Source organism: Hyperolius riggenbachi, chromosome 2 (genome assembly GCF_040937935.1).
Source record: "Hyperolius riggenbachi isolate aHypRig1 chromosome 2, aHypRig1.pri, whole genome shotgun sequence".
In the NCBI taxonomy this organism is placed as follows: domain Eukaryota; kingdom Metazoa; phylum Chordata; class Amphibia; order Anura; family Hyperoliidae; genus Hyperolius; species Hyperolius riggenbachi.
Genome location: NC_090647.1, coordinates 335120510 through 335139765, shown reverse-complemented (window position 1 = coordinate 335139765; position 19256 = coordinate 335120510). Strand labels below are relative to the sequence as shown.

Genomic DNA, 19256 nt, shown 5'->3' with positions numbered 1-19256 from the left:
TTGACTAGTGTTATGATCACCCAGTGTACTGAATGGAATGAGCGATCAGGATAGGTCTTCAAATACAGAGCAATAGGACAGTATTTTGAAAGTTGAAAAAAAAGCATGTCAAATGCAAGATTATACTGCTTAACCTCTTCTGGAAGGTGATGAGTGAAATCTAAACCCTGTCGTGTCGTTATTTCTGCAAGGGCATAGATTTTACTCATTGTCCATCAGCTCTCGCTGCTATCTGCATTGCTGCACCCGCTAACTCTGCTGTCATGCTGACAGCGGAGCTTCCGTCTATTAAGCAGGAGCCAATTTCATTTACTTCTGACCCAGTGATTGCTGTGAGCCAATCACAGAAATCACTGTGCCAAAAAGGAAGAGGACGGATGAGGTCCTTTAAGTGAACCAGAGACGAAGCACCCTCATGTAATTTACCATATATATCAGTGGGAACTTTAAAGAAAACACCTTCCCTGCTCTCTGTTTCATTCTTTACTGCTCAGCTTGCTTGTTACCAGCCCTGATAAAATCCCTGACTGAGTATTCAGTCTGGCTTTGCTCCCAAATAAAAAGTTCCATTCAAATTTGCTTAAAAAATTAAGAACAGGTGCAAAATAATAATAATGTGTACACAACTCTACCCTTATTGTTGTGGAATTCTCCTTTAATAACTACACATGGCATTTAGCCCTAAATCAGACATACAATAAACAAATATTAGACATATGTAGATAGCAGTGGCACATTTCCTTAGGGTTAGGTAACTTACACCAGTAGTCAAGAACAAAGAAAGGTGTTTATGTAGCAGAGCCTGGTTTTCCGCATTCCCAGCACAGAATTTCTGTAGAAACTGGTGTGTGTGCTTCAAGATCTCTTTCATCTTCATGTCTCCCTGCACAAAAGATAAATAAATGAGTAGCCTGTAAATCATATCTTATGATGCTGAGCTGTATATAAAGGTGACACCTCTATAGCAGTAGTTGTATTTACGTCAATATAGCCTTATCTAGTAAAAATAACATTTGATGATATTCTCTGTACCATAAATACAACTTCAATAAATATACGGAGGATGTCAGCATTATGTAATATTAAGAAGAATGCAATAGTGCTACAGTAGCTGCAGTAATTTGTGCTGAACATATTAATCAAAAAATGTTGTTTTGCCTAAACATAGGTGGGATTTGGGTGGTCTGTTTGGGTTATGTGTCCAACATTTCAGATGTGTACCAAATATACTGTTTCCACTACTGTAATTCATATCCATTTCCCTGCACACAAATTCGGATGTGATTTTACCCAGCCCATTGAAATCAATAGATTGCATCCCTAAGTGTGCGAGCGGGGTAAAAACGGATGGTCTGCAGTATGAGATCGGATCAGGCATATGGATCCCTATAGCCACGCATGGCACCTCTAGAGGGATTTGGATGTGTTCTCGTCTTGCAGAAGCATGCTGGCACAGTGGAAACTACACTTCTATAGAGGGACGACAAAGAAAAGTACAGACACAGCCTATTTACATAATTTACTTTTTTCACCCCGATCTGACCACCCCCCCCCCCCCCACCCCCACCTAAGATGGGTATCTTCCCCGCTTCATACAATGCATGTACAATTTCAATGATCAACCTTGAAAATCCAATAATCAGCTTATGAAAGAGGGCCCCTTACATCATTACAATGACCCAGACTGCATTCACACTCTGGGAGGGACTATGGAACATATGCCAATCCCGCCCACTTCTGACCGGAGGGGGAATCTGGCTGCTACTGCTTCTGCTTAGCTAAGGTGTAGTAGTAGTAAAGCACAGAATGCTAAGTTGCCTGCAGGTGATTGTAGTGTGAAGTCAGGCTCCTATTATATATATTATATATATTCTCTGGAGGTGTGCCTTAGGGATGGGGGTGGTGTTATAGTAGCACAATGCCAGCACCACGGACAGTCCACTCTATAGGGGGAGGTCACACTTCTTCTGAGGTTGAAGAGTATGCAGGGACTTTTGGCGGTTACTCATGGCAGCCTGAGTATAAAACTGCATTACAACATACAACTGGTTTAACCATCAGCCCACGTTTACTCAGTACTGGTCTACAATTAACCCAGTATAGACAGGGGCATAGCAATAGGGGTTGCAGAGGTTGCGACCGCATTGGGGCCCTTGGGCCTGATGGGCCCCGAAGGGCCCTCCCTCAACCACAGTATTAGCTCTCTATTGGTCCTGTGCTCTTAATAATCACTTCTATAGATACTTTGAATAGTGGTAATCATTAACACACTGTCCCCCATCCCCTTCTTTTACCTCTGACGCTGTAGTTTCCATTGGCAGGTTTTGGTGCTCTGTATCAATTGTTATATATAGAGTGCTTTGGGGGGGGGGGGGGCATTGTAAAACTTGCATCGGGAGCCCCCAGCTCCCTAGCTACGCCACTGAGTATAGAATTTTTTAAAATACAGTTAAAGCCAGGGCAGGTGTTCTATAAGGGAACTGTAATGCTGGGGGGGGGGGGGCATACTTTGACCACCCTGCGCAACAAGGCTAAGTAGCTGGATAATGGAAGAGGCTCCACAGATGGACACAGGAGTAATGAACAAGGGAGCAAGATTGCCCAGAGCAACTGCAGCTCTGAGCCGCTTATCAGGCTAGATGATATGTGATACATTACACAACAGACGTAGTCGGTAACAGGCTTGGGTCATACACGTTAATTCAGATGTCAATGGTATTGGAAGGATTAGGCAGATTCATAGTCAAGAGGCAATGGTCGGTACACAATACAATATACAATATTACAATAATAAAATACTGACTGACTAGAGTACATATATATCGTGCTGATGCGCAATATATGAAATGTAGCTCTCAAAAAACTCACTAGCTAAAGCATAAGTAATGACAATTAACAAGACAGACAACAGACAGACAGACGGAATGCTCAGCCAATCTAGTCGCTGTTTCAGCAACAGCAACATTCACACTGAGATAGACAAGACTAACAGATAGGAGCGAAACTAATGGCAACCGCTGCTATAGTTCGTCCTCAAGAACAAAGCAAGAACAAGGCTAGAAGGAGTACTATCAGTCACCAACGTGGTGCTGGCAGAATCCAAACTATCAGGATCAGAAGGACTTCACAGACCCCCACAGGTCAGCAAACATCCAGCAGACATGAAAATACAGAGCAAGGCATTATACATTTTTACAATAACAACTTTCACAGCATAGACCCAATGACAACTCAGAGCTGAACGCTATGTCGGGCGGGGTCTGAAATGGGAGGCAGACTTTTATGCCGGCACCAGCCAATGGACGCAAGTATGCAAATTCCCACACAGCTGAATGGTAATCATTCAATCTTGAGCTGACTTGATTACCATTTGCTAGCTGAAAGACTATCATAACAAATGCATGCAGTACTATGCAACATGCATGCAGGAAATCCAGGGCCATCCGACTGCAGCTCAACTGCAGAAAACCATAGGAGGAATCCTGACAGCATCCTGAACTGCTCTGAACTGCAGAGTGACTGCAAAGGACAATAAGACATGCTGCGAATGCAAGCAGACAAGTCAGAACTGCCCAGTTGCAGCTCCACTGCAAGCGACAGAACATGCTACAGGAGCGATCCTGACAGGAAGAAAGGCAGTTGCCCAGTGACTGTATGTTTGGGTGGGCTATGTTGCAGCAAATGATATTGACAACTCAGAGTGGTGTATAAAAAACATAACTGCAACAGCTCTCTCTGGCCTGACTGAGGACAGTAGTGTTGCTCCCTGCCTCTCTATATGCTCCAGCATCTGCCCACAGAGCAAAGCAGCCAGCAGCTAAAGAAGTGAAATCATTTGCTCCAGTGTAGAAGTTCCATAATACGGGAGCAATAGCCAGATCCCTGAGCACTGAGTGGAGCAAGGAGTAGCCACGCTACTGCAGTCTGTCAGACCAAAGAGGAGCCTGCACTGCTGTGGGGATTGAAGTCTGTATGTGGTCTTTACAAAACCCACTGAGCTACTAATATTTACCTAAAACTTGCTACAACAAGGCCCACCAGAGAGAGAGAGAGAGAGAGAGGAAGAGCTGGGGACACAATAGAGGGCAGCAATGGATCTAGATGCGAAGCCTCAATGAAGTGGCAAAGTGTGTGGCCACAGCCATGCATTGCATATAGTCAATAAAAAGTATGCTTCACTGCTTCTGTAAATGTGCACAATACATGGTACCGCAAAACATGCCTCGCGTTATGCTGACGGCTTTCACCGCAGTGCAATGCTAACTGGCCGACGTGAACGTACCATTACAGTATAATTGCATCCCGTTTCCTGTGCAGTTATATTGTTTGACAAAACACATCACAACAAGTCAGTGTGGGGGAACTCAGTCAGTTATGCATGACAATTGTAACACTGGGGATATGCTTCCTGCTGGGGACATGCTTCCTGCTGGGGACATGCTTCCTGCACACATGTACACCAATGAGATATGTAAAAAGGAGAATAAGAAAATGTTTGTGCCAATAAAACAGACAGCAATGAAGAATTTTTTTTTATTACAAATTATACCTATATATGTTTACAGCTTCTTTGAACTTAATTACACATTGTATGCTGTATATATCTCCAGTGTGCCACGCTATTGTTCAAAAATAATTAGTCTTTTATAATAAAATATGTACCACCCCTGATGCTTGGAATGTTATTATTTTTTCCCCTCTGCAGTTTAAAAGGGTAGGGGGGAGATGTCCCACTTTTATGCTCAATGCTCTATAAAGCAAGGCATTGTAATCAGAGCTACAAAGCTAAAACCTGGCCAATGTATGAACATGGACTCCTTTGTCAGGGCAGGTCATGCATGCTGTTTAGCTCAGCTAATAAACGACGCTTTACATCGTATTTGTATAACGCCTGCATGCATTTTACTGCAGGAGCCATAAAGCTGCTGTAGCACTTCCTGTTTCCAAGGCTTTCCTTCTGTTTTAATGCAAATACTTAGCCTCATTAAACCTGAATATATTATTCATACTACACATTATTGTAACGCATGCTATAGCCATATTCCTGCTATTATATCAACATCCAAACCAATCCCAGTGTGCAGTACATTATATATCTGTCTATTGCTGTACAGTGCATTTAAATGATTAGTATATCTAGATGCAGCTTTCAGCCTTCCTGTGTGCGCCTTTCTGATTCATTTCCTAGAACTGCACCTTGTTGCCAGCCATAGCTATAACTCTTCTCTCCAGATAAGAAATCAATTTATCGCCCAGGCCTTGTCAAACATTTTTTTCAGGGGCAATTTCATGTGAATTGAGGATAATTTGGAAGAAAAATGTCCCATTTATAATTTGTGCCTCATTTAGAGCTGTGGTGCCTGAGGAAGCAGAGCTAACTCTAAAGTACAGCTATCATTTACATTCTACAGGCACTTCTAGAATGTTCCAGAGATGTGCTCGCGGCGGAAAGGAAAGCAATATTGCAGCCTCCTATGAGTCCCAGGATTTAACCTGTGTTGGATTTGCACAGCAGCTTATAACCGCGGGCTGATTTATTCATTGTGCACGGTTTATTCATTATAGACTATACTGGATCATACGTGCAGCTTCAAACAAAACAAACAGGGGCTTTACAATTTTTAATTATTAAACATCACAGGGAAATGAGGAGAAGCAGAAGAAAAGCACACGTCAGGCTATCTGTAATAATATAAAGAAATTATGAACAGTGCTTACCAGAACTGATGAATCTTACATAGGAATGAATTGGATACATTAGATTTCAGTGACATGAGCTTGGTGTTGTTGTTGCCCAACAGAAATGTAAATATACTTGGCAACACCTTGCAGTAGAGAGATATGGAGGCTGCAGGGCTGGTGCTAGCTGCAATTGGGCAAAATTAATATGGGGATCCCATGACACATCCCCCATAATCGGCATTAAGGGCCCCTTTGTTTCTGACAAATATCCCCCCTCACCCAGGGCCAGGGCCCCACAAGCCAGCTGCCCCCCCACACACACACAGACACACTTTATCACTTTATTGTGGTCCTCTGCAGAGTTCTCATCAGCTGGGCGACTCACCTGTCGCCCTTTTCTGTCAATCTGTGTGCTCACATCTTCATCCTCGCAAGGGCGCCTCTTTTTCATGACTTGGCAGCATGTTATATGCAGCTGGGTCATAGAGAAGAGATGGCCGGTGGGGATGATGATCCAGAGGCTTTCCATGTCTTCTTCACCCCCACTGCTGCTCTCTGGAACTCTTTCACCATTTCCCAACTCCTGCCACACATTCTGGGGTTTTCACATCCAACTTCCATCAACTAGCACTCTCACAATCTTCTAACTGTAACCCTTTTACTCTTCCAATGTATGCACTTAAACTTTAAAGTGCTATTAAGAATTTTTTGAGGAAAATTACATAATTTATTTAATTTTTTAGTGCTTTTATCTATAAAAATATGGCAGACAAACATTGGTCAAATGCAGCCCCGTTTCTTCTGAATGAGCAGAAGCTTAGTTGCTGAAAAGTTTGAAGGGCCATTACCTCTCTTTGTTTTACAGCTGAATGAACCAGATTCTATTTCAGACTGACATAGCTGCTGTACAGAGTTCAGTCTTAAAGGGAGCCTGAAGTGAGTAAAATTATTTAAAATAAACACATGAGGTAACTTCAAATGAACATTACATAGTTACCTTGCCATCAGTTCCTCTCAGAAGCTCACCATTTTCTTCTAGCAATGATCCCTTCCAGTTCTGACAACATTTTGTCAGAACTGAAATGTATCAGTTGCTGTCAGTTATATATCAGTTGATGTCAGTTATAGCTGAGAGGACAACTGCTGTGCCAGGCAATGTCCATGTTTCCCTAGGGCTGAAGTGGGTGATGTTACAGTTTAACAGTGTGCAGACCAGAAAGCTGTTACGGGGTAACGGCCATTTTCAAAATGGAGGACAGAGAATTCCATTGATCACAGTGAACAAACAGGATGCGGGAGAGGAGAAAGAGATTGAGGAGTAGACTACACAGGAGGTACTGTAAGTATGACTTGTGTATGTTTATTCTGACATTTAATTTTCAGTTCAGGTTTTCTTTCAGTCCTTACAATTTAAAGAGACTCTGTAACAACATTTTCAGCCTTATTTCTTCTATCCTATACAGTAAGTTCCTATACCTGTTCTAATGTGGTCTGGATTACTGCAGCCTTTTCTAGTTGCACTGTCTCTGTAATATATCTAATCTTCTTTTCTTTGCCAAGCTTTGTCGACCCAGAGAGGAATGGGCTGCCTCTGTTGTAATGATTACAAGTTATGCCCGCCCCCTGCAGGCTCTGTGTGCCTTGTTTACACAGTGTCTCTTCTCTCAGTTTCAGCTCGTCTGTGCACTTTGTGAAGCTGAGGGGGGGGGGGGGGGGGAGCTGCCTGTTACATGCTGAGAAACTGTAAGAATCCCAGATTGGAGTGCAGATAATTCACTGTGTAATAAAAACTTGTAGTATAATATATATATATATATATATATATATATATATATATATATACAAACATCACTTCCTGGTTAGCGGACATGTTTTTTGTTTGTAAGCACTGCCTAAAACTGGCGATTAAAAGCCAGGATCGCGACGGGGATCGGCGGAAACGGCAAAGAGGAATCCAGGTGATCACAGTGACTCGATTTGTATGTTTTCTATCGTACAAATCGGACAGTACAGATTCTCTTTAAAGAGAACCTTAACTGCAAATAAAAAGTCATAACAGCTTCCTGGTCAGCACACTGTTAAACTGTAATATCACCCACTTGAGCCATAGGAAAACATGAAGAGTTCCTTGCACATTCAGTTGTAAGTGACAGCTGCTGATATATAACTGACAGCAACTGGTATATTTCAATTCTGACAAAATATTGTCAGAACTGGAAAGGATCACTGTAAGAAGAAAATGGTGAGCTGAGAGGTAACTGACGGTGAGGTAAGTATGTAATATTCATTTGCAGCTACGTCATGTGTTTATTTTAAATAATTTTACTCGCTTCAGGTTCCCTTTAAATAAGAATATAAGACTCCAAGAAAGATATATTTACCGTTAGTACTACACATACAATTTAATAGATATCTCATAAGTTTATTATCAATTCAGGTTTGCTTTACAGATGTCACATATGTAGGTGTAACAGCATCTGAAAACACACAGCTCTCTGTGATAAAAAGCCATGGCCCAGAATGCACTTGACATGAGTTTCCATAGGAGACTATTGGCCATATGCAATTCACTTTTTCTCATAAGTTTTCACCTAGGAGATTAATGTTTCATTTTCAATTTAAAATAACTTTTAGCATTTTGCAATGAAAAAAGTACCAAAAAGTAGGTGAAAATTTACTGTAAAAACTATTTAACCTATTTTGGTTCAGGAACCATGCGCGCTACCGCGTGCTCCCGCGGCCGATCGCGCGCATGCACGCGCGCTCCCGGCCCGCGGTTCGTTAGCCAGGCAATCAGTGAATCGGGCTATGGTGCCCGATCACTGATTCCTCTCCCCCGCTGAAAAAGCGACAGCTTCTCTCGGAAGCTGCACCTTTTCTGGCTGTTACCTCCCCCATGCGTCGCTCTAAGCGTGTGTTACGCTTACAGTGACGTCATGTAAACAAACTCATAGCCGCCATCTTGTGGCCAAAAAGTAATACTACAACTAAAAGTAAAAAAAATGAAAATCAACACACATTTACATTATAAACCTATTGTTTACCTCCCACCCTCCCAAAACTACCCAAATAAAATGTTTAATATAAAAAAAAACATTACAATAAAAAAAAAACATGTAAATATTTACCTAAGGGTCTAAACTTTTTAAATATCAATGTAAAGATTAAATATTTCTATATTTTTTTTTAATTTTAAACTTGTAAATAGTGATAGATGCAAAACGGAAAAAATGCACCTTTATTTCCAGATAAAATATTGTCGCCATACATTGTGATAGGGACATAATTTGTAGTGTAATAACCGGGACATATGGGCACATACAATACGTGAGTTTTAATTATGGAGGCATGTATTATTTTAAAACTATAATGGCTGAAAACTGAGAAATAATCAATTTTTTCAGTTTTTTTCTTATTCTTCCTGTTAAAATGCATTTACAGTAAAGTGGCTCTTAGCAAAATGTACCCCCCAAAGAAAGCCTAATTGGTGGTGGAAAAAACAAGATATAGATCAGTTCATTGTGATAAGTAGTGATAAAGTTATAGGCTAATGAATGGGAGGTGAACATTTCTCAAGTGAAAACGACGGAACGCGAATGGGTTAAGTATTTGTTTGCTTGCAGGTTGTTTACGTTGTGAAAATATCACCTAGGAGAAAACTCAGGTGAAAAATAGAATTGCATATGGCCATGTATGTTGCTTAATATAAAGACACTATACAAATACTTGCTAAACAGGCCAGACTTCACTGGCAAATGTGGTAAGAACTAGCTCCGGAAGCATTGCAGGTTACAGGCACATATATTTGCAGTTCTGGTGCCATGAGGCCTAGACTCACACTCTCAGCTGCAGTGTGTTGACTCACAGGGATAACAGTGTGCTTCAAGGTGTTTACAGTAGGAAGCCACTGTACTTATTATCAGCATTTGTCTCTACTTGGGCTATCACGTGTGTTTTTGTTATTCATCCAGTTAACATCCCAACCCAGAGTCCAACATGTTGCCACACATTCCATTGGAACTTTCTATGTATTGGTAGACATAACCCCTCAGACTGCTGACTAAGAAAGATAGTCCTATGGCAGCTTTGATTGAGGATTTGAAAAAGGAAATAAATTCTAGACAAACAGAACCCTTTTCTTCTTCAAAAGCTGCTTTGTGCATATAGTCTTAGGGACCCACAAGAAAAAAGAAGCAGTCCCAGGAGCTCAACTGTGATTATATAGTTGAGGCAGGGAGTCAACCAGTCCACACCCGGATCCCTCAGGGTGCAAAAAGTCCACAGCAATAGAAGAAAAAGACTGGGTCTCTACCTGGATAAATGCAATTGTAGCACTATTTTATTGCACCATAGTGATAAAACCACACGACGTTTCAGCCATCAGGCCTTTATCGCCATATAGTCTTAGGGCCCATTCACACTAGGGCGATTAGCGCGACTCCTGCTAATGGCCGAAGCGCTAGTGCTTTTTAAAGCACTAGCACAATAGTAAGCCTATGGCAGTGATCTCACTGCCACGATTGCTAAAGGCGTTTCACGATTAATGGAAATCGCAAAACCTGTTACCTGCAGCATTTTCTCATGATTCTTGAGGGATTGCGATACAGTGCTTATAAAAGCACTGATCGCGATCGCTCTGAATCGTGAGAGTGTACAGTGATTTTACTGCGCTAATCGTAATAAAATCCCCCAAGCAAAACGGTAGCCCTAAGCGCTACTGTTTTGCGACTGACAAGTGTGAATGGGCCCTTACTCCATTAGCATTCCTTTAGCTACTAAGCTACACCCAGCCGTCAAGCCACACTGACAGGGAGTGTCTCTCTGCTGAGCTGAAAACAAGACCTCCAACTGAGAAAATACAACTTCTCCCCAATCCCAGAAGACAAGGTAGAATTGCCGGCCTCGCCCACCGCTTATCGCTACATGCTAGCCTTTATCAATCCCTGCGGCCACGCTGCAAATGCAGGTTGATTGCCTGTTGGTGTGATGCCCGACTGGGCCCTGTGAGTATGTGCTAAATGGATGCATACCACCAATGAAAGGGATGCAGTTCTCAGGGTTCTGCAGTCCCTGGAAATTTAGGGAGGTATAAAGTATAATATCTGTTTGCTGGACTTTGCATATGCTGTGCCTCTTTACTATGACCCTATGTTTGGCGGCCTAAGGAACTTTGCTTCATTAACACGCTATGGTTGCTTTGCTCGCTCAGCTACTAATTTGAACTGAACTTTTTTGCCAAAGCTGTGTAGGAATTTACAATCACTGAATTCACAGCTTTTTGATGCAATGATATATCTTGCTCTTAAGTGGCATATCCATCATAGGCTTTCCCTAGCTATTGAGCAGTTCCCATTCCTGCAGATTGCTGAGTGCTCAACAGCCGGAGCAGTCCACAAGTGTGCACACTTACTAGGTCAACCATAAATCTGGGCATGAATGACAGTTGTGGATGTGGCATGTGTATGAGTGGGGGCAGGCCCCTTTACATTGAGATTGCTTAATGTGTTTTTAATGGTTTTTAACTGTTTGTAGGAATGGTTGTTGTCCTTGGAGGTTATCTATAATAAACTTTGTTGACATTTTGTTGACAAAATGAAGCTTGAATCAACTTTTTTGTGCTCTAATGTTTATATCAAGTTTATAACTTAAGTTGCAGGCCCAGTCAGTATTGTAAGTATGCATTTGAGGCATAGGTAATTCCTGTCTGGCACATATATACACCATCTTGTCTAATTACTTGAGGACTAAAAATAGCTCCTTGAACCTAAAAGTACTTGTGTCATGTTTTTCCAGAATGCAATTCTACATTTTCTGCTAAGCTAATAAAGATAATATCTCCAATGCAGTTTTAAGCTGTTCTATTGTTCCTTTAGCTGACCTGTTATCTGTGGATCTGTTAGTCAAGCAAGCTGTCCAACCAATTCCAAAGCATAAAGGTAGCCATACATCAGGCAACTTGGTGGCCAATTGACCATTCAATTCGAATATTATAATCGAATCAGATGAAAATTGGTGCTGACAAGTGCATGCCCGACCAACAATGCAACCAATTTCAGGACAAATCGATCTCACATGCTGCAAGATGTTGGGTCGACTTGCTCGATCAGGTGCGTGGCGGTAACGGCGTGCAATTTCTGTAAGATCAACAAACGCAACAAAAACCCCTGGTGCTGTCCCTAATGTTAACTGTCCCCCTGGTGCCCAGTGCAAGTTATACATTACCTGTCCGCGGCCTCTGCTTGTCCTCCTGCTGGCTCCAGGGCTCGCTCCACTCTACATACCGGGAATCAGCCTGTGGTGTATTGGCAACCAACAGATCTCTCTCTAATCAGATTTGATTAGAGAAAGATTTGTCTCTTGGTCGAATCTGCCCATCATCTCTAGATGTATGCCTAGGTTTAGTCAGAGCAAGGGCCCTTTTCTACTACCTTGCATTTTGTAATCGGATTCTGATCGGTAACAGATCACAAAATGCAGGGTACAGTAAAACTAAACTGCCACAAACATGAATCTATTTTATTGGAATTCCACATGAAAGACCAACACAAAGTGGTGTACACATGAGAAGTAGAACGAAAATCATACATGATTCCAAACATTTTTTACAAATAAATACCTGCAAAGTGGTGTATCCATAATTATTCGGCCCCCTTTGATCTGAGTGCAGTCAGTTGCCTATAGACATTGCCTGATGAGTGCTGATGACTAAATAGAGTGCACCTGTGTGTAATCTAATGTCAGTACAAATACAGCTGCTCTGTGACCGCCTCAAAGGTTGTCTAAGAGAATATTGGGAGCAACAACACGTCCAAAGAACACACAAGACAGGTCAGGGATCAAGTTATTGGGAAATTTAAAACAGGCTTAAGGTGGCCACACACCATACAATTTTTTAAATATCTGTTCAATTTAAGAAGTGCAATACATTTTTCTGACTGATTGTAACATTTCAAAAATATGACCAATGTACCACACGCCTATGTTCAATTTTTTCCTCAATTATGATAAAACTGATTGGTAACTCAGAGAAAATTGCTAGGGTGTGTATATTAATAAATGTACAATCCAACACACACCATACAATCTTAAGTAGAAATTGAAGAGAAATATCTGGCATTCCGGATCGATTTAAATCGAAAAAAACGGGAAATCCGATCGGATTTTTCAGTTGAATGAAAAAAAAGCTTTCGATTTTTTCGAGAGATACGATCATTTTTATCGAATTACTGTAAAATTGGATCATTTTATTGTATCGTGTGTGGCCACCTTTAGGCTCAACACACACCATACAATCTTGGTTGTTCAATCTTACCACTTTCATGTAGTATAAGAGCTTATCCAATCAATCATTCAAGGTACTTTCAATCTGTTGGCCCTTATACTACATAGATTTGGTAAATCTGTACAATCAAGATTGTATGGTGTGTGTTAAGCATTAAGGTGGCCACACACCATACAATTTTTTAAATATCTGTTCAATTAAAGAATTGCAATCAATTTTTCTGACTGATTGTAACAAATTAAAAAATATGACCAATGTACCACACACCTATGCTCAATTTTCCCCCAATTATGATAAAAATGATTGGAAACTCTGAGAAAATTGCTAGGGTGTGTATATTAATAAACTTACAATCCAACACACACCATACAATCTTTAGAGAAATTGAACAGAAATATCTGGCATTCCGGATCGATTTAAATCGAAAAAAACGGGAATTCCGATCGGATTTTTCAGTCGAATGAAAAAAAAGCTTTCGATTTTTTCGAGAGATACGATCGTTTTCATCGAATTGCTGTAAAATCGGATCATTTTATTGTATCGTGTGTGGCCACCTTTAGGCTACAAAAGATTTCCAAAGCCTTGAACATCCCACCGAGCACTGTTCAAGCGATCATTCAGAAATGGAAGGAGTATGGCACAACTGTACACCTACCAAGACAAGGCCATCCACCTAAACTCACAGGCCGAACAAGGAGAGCGCTGATCAGAAATGCAGTCAAGAGGCCCATGGTGACTCTGGACGAGCTGCAGAGATCTACAGCTCAGGTGGGAGACTCAGTCCATAGGACAACTATTAGTCATGCACTGTACAAAGTTGGCCTTTATGGAAGAGTGGCAAGAAGAAAGGCATTGTTAAATTTAAATAATCTTATTTCTCAGCATCAACATGGGTTTACTAAAGACAGGTCCTGTTTGACTAACATGCCCAGCTTTTATGAGGTAGTGAATGCTAATATGGATATTGGGAATGCTGTAGATGTGATATATTTGGACTTTGCAAAGGCCTTCGACACTGTTCCCCACAAAAGTCTGGTGCAAAAGTTGAGGATGCAAGGACTGGGGAAGAGTCTGTGTGCATGGATAGGGAACTGGCTAATGGACAGAAAACAAAGAGTTGTGGTCAATGGATCGTACTCAAAATGGGAGACTGTTAGCAGTGGGGTCCCACAGGGGTCTGTACTGGGTCCAGTGCTCTTCAATTTCCTTATTAATGACCTAGTAGATGCAGTAGTGAGCAATGTTGCTATTTTTGCAGATGATACAAAATTGTGCAGAATCATCAACTCTCAGGAAGATAGTGACATATTGCAACAGGATCTGGATAGGATGGCTATATGGGCACATAAATGGCAGATGAAATTCAATGTTGAAAAATGTAAAGTCATGCATTTTGGTCATACCAATGGTCTAGCACCATACAAAATAAATGGGATACAGTTGGGGACATCAAACTTAGAGAAGGACTTGGGAGTACTCATCGACAACAAGTTAAATAATCGTACTCAATGCCAAGCCGCTGCAGCTAAAGCTAACAAAATTTTGGGATGCATTAAAAGGGAAAAAAAAACTTGAGATGCTAGCATAATATTGCCCCTGTTTAACTCTCTAGTAAGGCCACATCTGGAATATGGAATTCAGTTCTGGGCACCACATTACAAAAAAGATATTGCAGTTTTAGAGCAGGTGCAGAGACGAGCAACAAAATTGATACGTGGGATGGAAGGTCTCGCTTACCAAGAAAGGTTAGATAAACTGGGTTTATTTAGTCTAGAGAAAAGACGCCTTAGAGGAGATCTAATTAACATGTATAAATACATCAGAGGGCAATATAATAGCTTGGCGGATGAGCTTTTTGTCCATAGGCCTTCTCAAAGGACTAGAGGACATGATCTGCGCATGGAGGAAAAACGTTTTAGCCATTTATTTAGGAAAGGGTTCTTTACAGTAAGAGTGATTAAGATGTGGAATGCATTGCCACAGGAAGTCGTTATGGCAAACTCTATACCTGCATTTAAAGGGGGCTTAGATGCTTTCCTTGCGTTGAAAGACATCCATGGCTACAATTACTAGGTAATGCCTAATGATGTTGATTCAGGGATTTTTATCTGATTGCCATCTGGAGTCGGGAAGGAATTTTTCCCTTTTGGGGCTAATTGGACCATGCCTTGTAAGGGTTTTTTCGCCTTCCTCTGGATATGTGAGGGAGCAGGCTGGAGTTGTACTTTGTACTGGTTGAACTCGATGGACGTTTGTCTTTTTTCAACCATAATAACTATGTAACTATGTAACTATGTAACAGAAAGCATAAGAAGTCCCGTTTGCAGTTTGCCACACGCCATGTGGGGGACACAGCAACCATGTGGAAGAAGGTGCTCTGGTCAGATGAGACCAAAATGGAACTTTTTGGCCAAAATGAAAAACGCTATGTGTGGCAGAAAACTAACACTGCACATCACTCTGAACACACCATCCCCACTGTCAAATATGGTGGTGGCAGCATCATGCTCGGGGGGTGCATCTCTTCAGCAGGGACAGGGAAGCTGGTTAGAGTTGATGGGAAGATGGATGGAGCCAAACACAGCGCATACTTGGAAGAAAACCTCTTGGAGACTGCAAAAGACTTGAGACTGGGGCGGAGGTTCACCTTTCAGCAGGACAATGACCCTAAACATAAAGCCAGGGCAACAATGGAATGGTTTAAAACAAAACATATCTATGTGTTAGAATGGCCCAGTCAAAGTCCAGATCTAAATCCAATCGAGAATCTGTGGCAAGATCTGAAAACTGCTGTTCACAAACGCTGTCCATCTAATCTGACTGAGCTGGAGCTGTTTTGCAAAGAAGAATGGGCAAGGATTTCAGTCTCTAGATGTGCAAAGCTGGTAGAGACATACCCTAAAAGACTGGCAGCTGTAATTGCAGCAAAAGGTGGTTCTACAAAGTATTGACTCAGGGGGCCGAATAATTATGCACACCCCACTTTGCAGTTATTTATTTGTAAAAAATGTTTGAAATGATGAATGATTTTCAATCCACTTCTCACATGTACACCACTTTGTATTGGTCTTTCACGTGGAATTCCAATAGAATTGATGCATGTTTGTGGCAGTAATGTGACAAAATGTGGAAAACTTCAAGGGGGCTGAATACTTTTCCACCCCAGTGTGTGTGTATATATATATATATATATATATATATATATATATATATATATATATATATATATATATATATATACACCAGGATAAGTATATTCTGGTCAAAAAAGGCTGGTGAATGAGAGAGGTGAAAGGTGAGTACGCATAGTTGGCAGCAGCAGAAGGGCAACAGCATGACAAATTACAGCTGAATTCAACGCACAACAAGACGGACTTTGCAAAGGATAGGCTTAATCAGCAGGAGACCATCAGGAGTGCCTTTGGTGTCACAGAAAAATAGGAAAAGACACCTGTTGCAGGCCCAAGAATGATGACAATGCACCTTGCCACCATGCTTAATTGGTTTCAAAGTGGTTTCAGGATCATCAATCAGAGTTCAACCTGCTTCCATGGCCAGCTCAGTCCCCTGACCACAATTCTATTGAGCATTAGTGGGGCGAAGTCGAAGAAGCATTTCAAAGCTTGGAAATGCCACCATCCAATCTGACCCAACATAGAGCTGCCATTATGTCAGCATGGGCGAACATTCCTCTGCAGCGGTATCAGCAACTTGTTGAGTCCATACCAAGAAGAGCTGCAATCAGAGCTGAAGGTGGACCAACTTGTTATTAGGGGGTCTCTCTCTCTCTCTCTCTCTCTCTCTCTCTCTCTCTCTCTCTCTCTCTATATATATATATATATATATATATATACAGGATATTCTCAGAAAATTAGCATATTGTGATAAAGTTCATTATTTTCTGTAATGTACTGATAAACATTAGACTTTCATATATTTTAGACTCATTACACACAACTGAAGTAGTTCAAGCCTTTTATTGTTTTTCTTATTGATGATTTTGGCATACAGCTCATGAAAACCCAAATTTCCTATCTCAAAAAATTAGCATATTTCATCCGACCAATAAAAGAAACGTGTTTTTAAAACAAAAGAAGTCAACCTTCAAATAATTATGTTCAGTTATGCACTCAATACTTGATCGGGAATCCTTCTGCAGAAATTACTGCTTCAATGCGGCGTGGCATGGAGGCAATCAGCCTGTGGCACTGTTCCGGTGTTATGGAGGCCCAGGATGCTTTGATAGCGGCCTTAAGCTCATCCAGAGTGTTGGGTCTTGTGTCTCTCAACTTTCTCTTCACAATATCCCACAGATTCTCTATGGGGTTCAGGTCAGGAGAGTTGGCAGGCCAATTAAGCACAGTAATACCATGGTCAGTAAACCATTTACCAGTGGTTTTGGCACTGTGAGCAGGTGTCAGGGCGTGCTGAAAAATGAAATTTTCATCTCCATAAAGCTTTTCAGCAGATGGAAGCATGAAGTACTCAAAAATCTCCTGATAGGTAGCTGCATTGACCCTGCCCTTGATAAAACACAGTGGACCAACACCAGCAGCTGACATGGCACCCCAGACCATCACTGACTGTGAGTACTTGACACTAAACTTCAGGCATTTTGGCATTTCCCTCTCCCCAGTCTTCCTCCAGACTCTGGAACCTTGATTTCCGACTGACATGTAAAAGTTGCTTTAATCCGAAAAAAGTACTTTGGACCACTGAGCAACAGTCCAGTGCTGCTTCTCTGTAGCCCAGGTCAGGTGCTTCTGCCGCTGTTTCTGGTTCAAAAGTGGGTTCATGCTTCCATCTGCTGAAAAGCTTTATGGACCTCTCCTGACCTGAACCCCATAGAGAATCTGTGGGATATTGTGAAGAGAAAGTTGAGAGACGCAAGACCCAACACTCTGGATGAGCTTAAGGCCGCTATCGAAGCATCCTGGGCCTCCATAACACCTGAGCAGTGCCACAGGCTGATTGCCTCCATGCCACGCCGCATTGAAGCAGTCATTTCTGCAAAAGGATTCCCGACCAAGTATTGAGTGCATAACTGAACAGAATTATTTGAAGGTTGACTTTTTTTGTTTTAAAAACACTTTTCTTTTATTGGTCGGATGAAATATGCTAATTTTTGAGATAGGAAATTTGGGTTTTCATGAGCTGTATGCCAAAATCATCAATAAGAAAAACAATAAAAGGCTTGAACTACTTCAGTTGTGTATATTTGAATCTAAAATATATGAAAGTCTAATATTTATCAGTACATTACAGAAAATAATGAACTTTATCACAATATGCTAATTTTTTGAGAAGATCCTGTATATATACTATTTGCCTAGTGTGCCACTTTATTATCTGTTGCATTTGGGTCTGCAAGTTGTCTTAGCACCGATCCTCATTCCCTTGCCTTCTTCATGTGGCGTATAATGTGACTTGTCATTTACCTGTGTTTTTTTTTTTTCTCGTTTTCATCTGCTTTAAAACGGTTTAAAAAATAAAGCTTCAGAAAACAGGTGTATTATATAGCCTGCAGAATAGTTCTATTACACTTTCAAATAATCTCAACAATGAACGCATTTGGCTCCACAATCATGACAAATGGATACCATTGACATTTTCCACAAATTGCTCTATAACTAGGCCATGATCACTTCACCATAGGGAGTGTGTCTCCTCTGTTGGCTGACAATTATTCATTCAAAGGAAATCAATGTTCATTTTGTAGGGGAAATGCCTCATTTATAATCTGTAGGTAATCTATAGAACCAAAGCCCAAAGGGATTTATTAGAGAAAGTAATTTTTACCTTATGACAACAAATTAGTTTCTGTGGACAATTAAGGAGTGTTTTGTCAATTTACTAAGTTTCTTTCTTTTTCAGGCAAGACTTCAATAGTAACATACTGGTGTTGCTTGGTGAAAAAGTAACATTATATACTTTGAACAAGTGGAAAACAGATGGTATATTTTTGTAACCGGTAAATAAAACTGGCAGATTTATTTATTTTTGGTTAAACTTTATTGATTTCAATTCCCATTTACACACATTACACCCACCTCCAGCTACTACACATAAGAGAGTTAATAAGCTGTGAAAAAAAAATGGACAATCTAGACTCTGAACAGGCTCATCAGCTTAACAGTCCATTAAGGAAATAACTGGTTGAATAGTAAAAAAAAAAAAAAAAAAAAAATCCAATGAGTTTGATGAATCCCCCCACACCCCCCTCAACCCCTTCCCAGACTACACAGTGCTCAGCTGGTGGTATCTAGAGGAAGCCTGCGGACAGGAGATAGTT

General features: G+C 41.0%; 1 protein-coding gene across 5 annotated transcripts in view; it reads right to left on the bottom strand.

Moving 5' to 3' along the window:
* ITPR3 (inositol 1,4,5-trisphosphate receptor type 3) overlaps positions 1-19256 on the bottom strand; it is a 357611-nt gene that overhangs the window by 155488 nt on the left and 182867 nt on the right. For all 5 annotated transcript variants that reach the window (XM_068269377.1, XM_068269380.1, XM_068269378.1 and 2 more), the window contains one exon: positions 761-883. In XM_068269377.1, coding sequence (XP_068125478.1) covers positions 761-883 — 123 coding nt within the window. The remainder of the gene's footprint in view (positions 1-760; positions 884-19256) is intronic.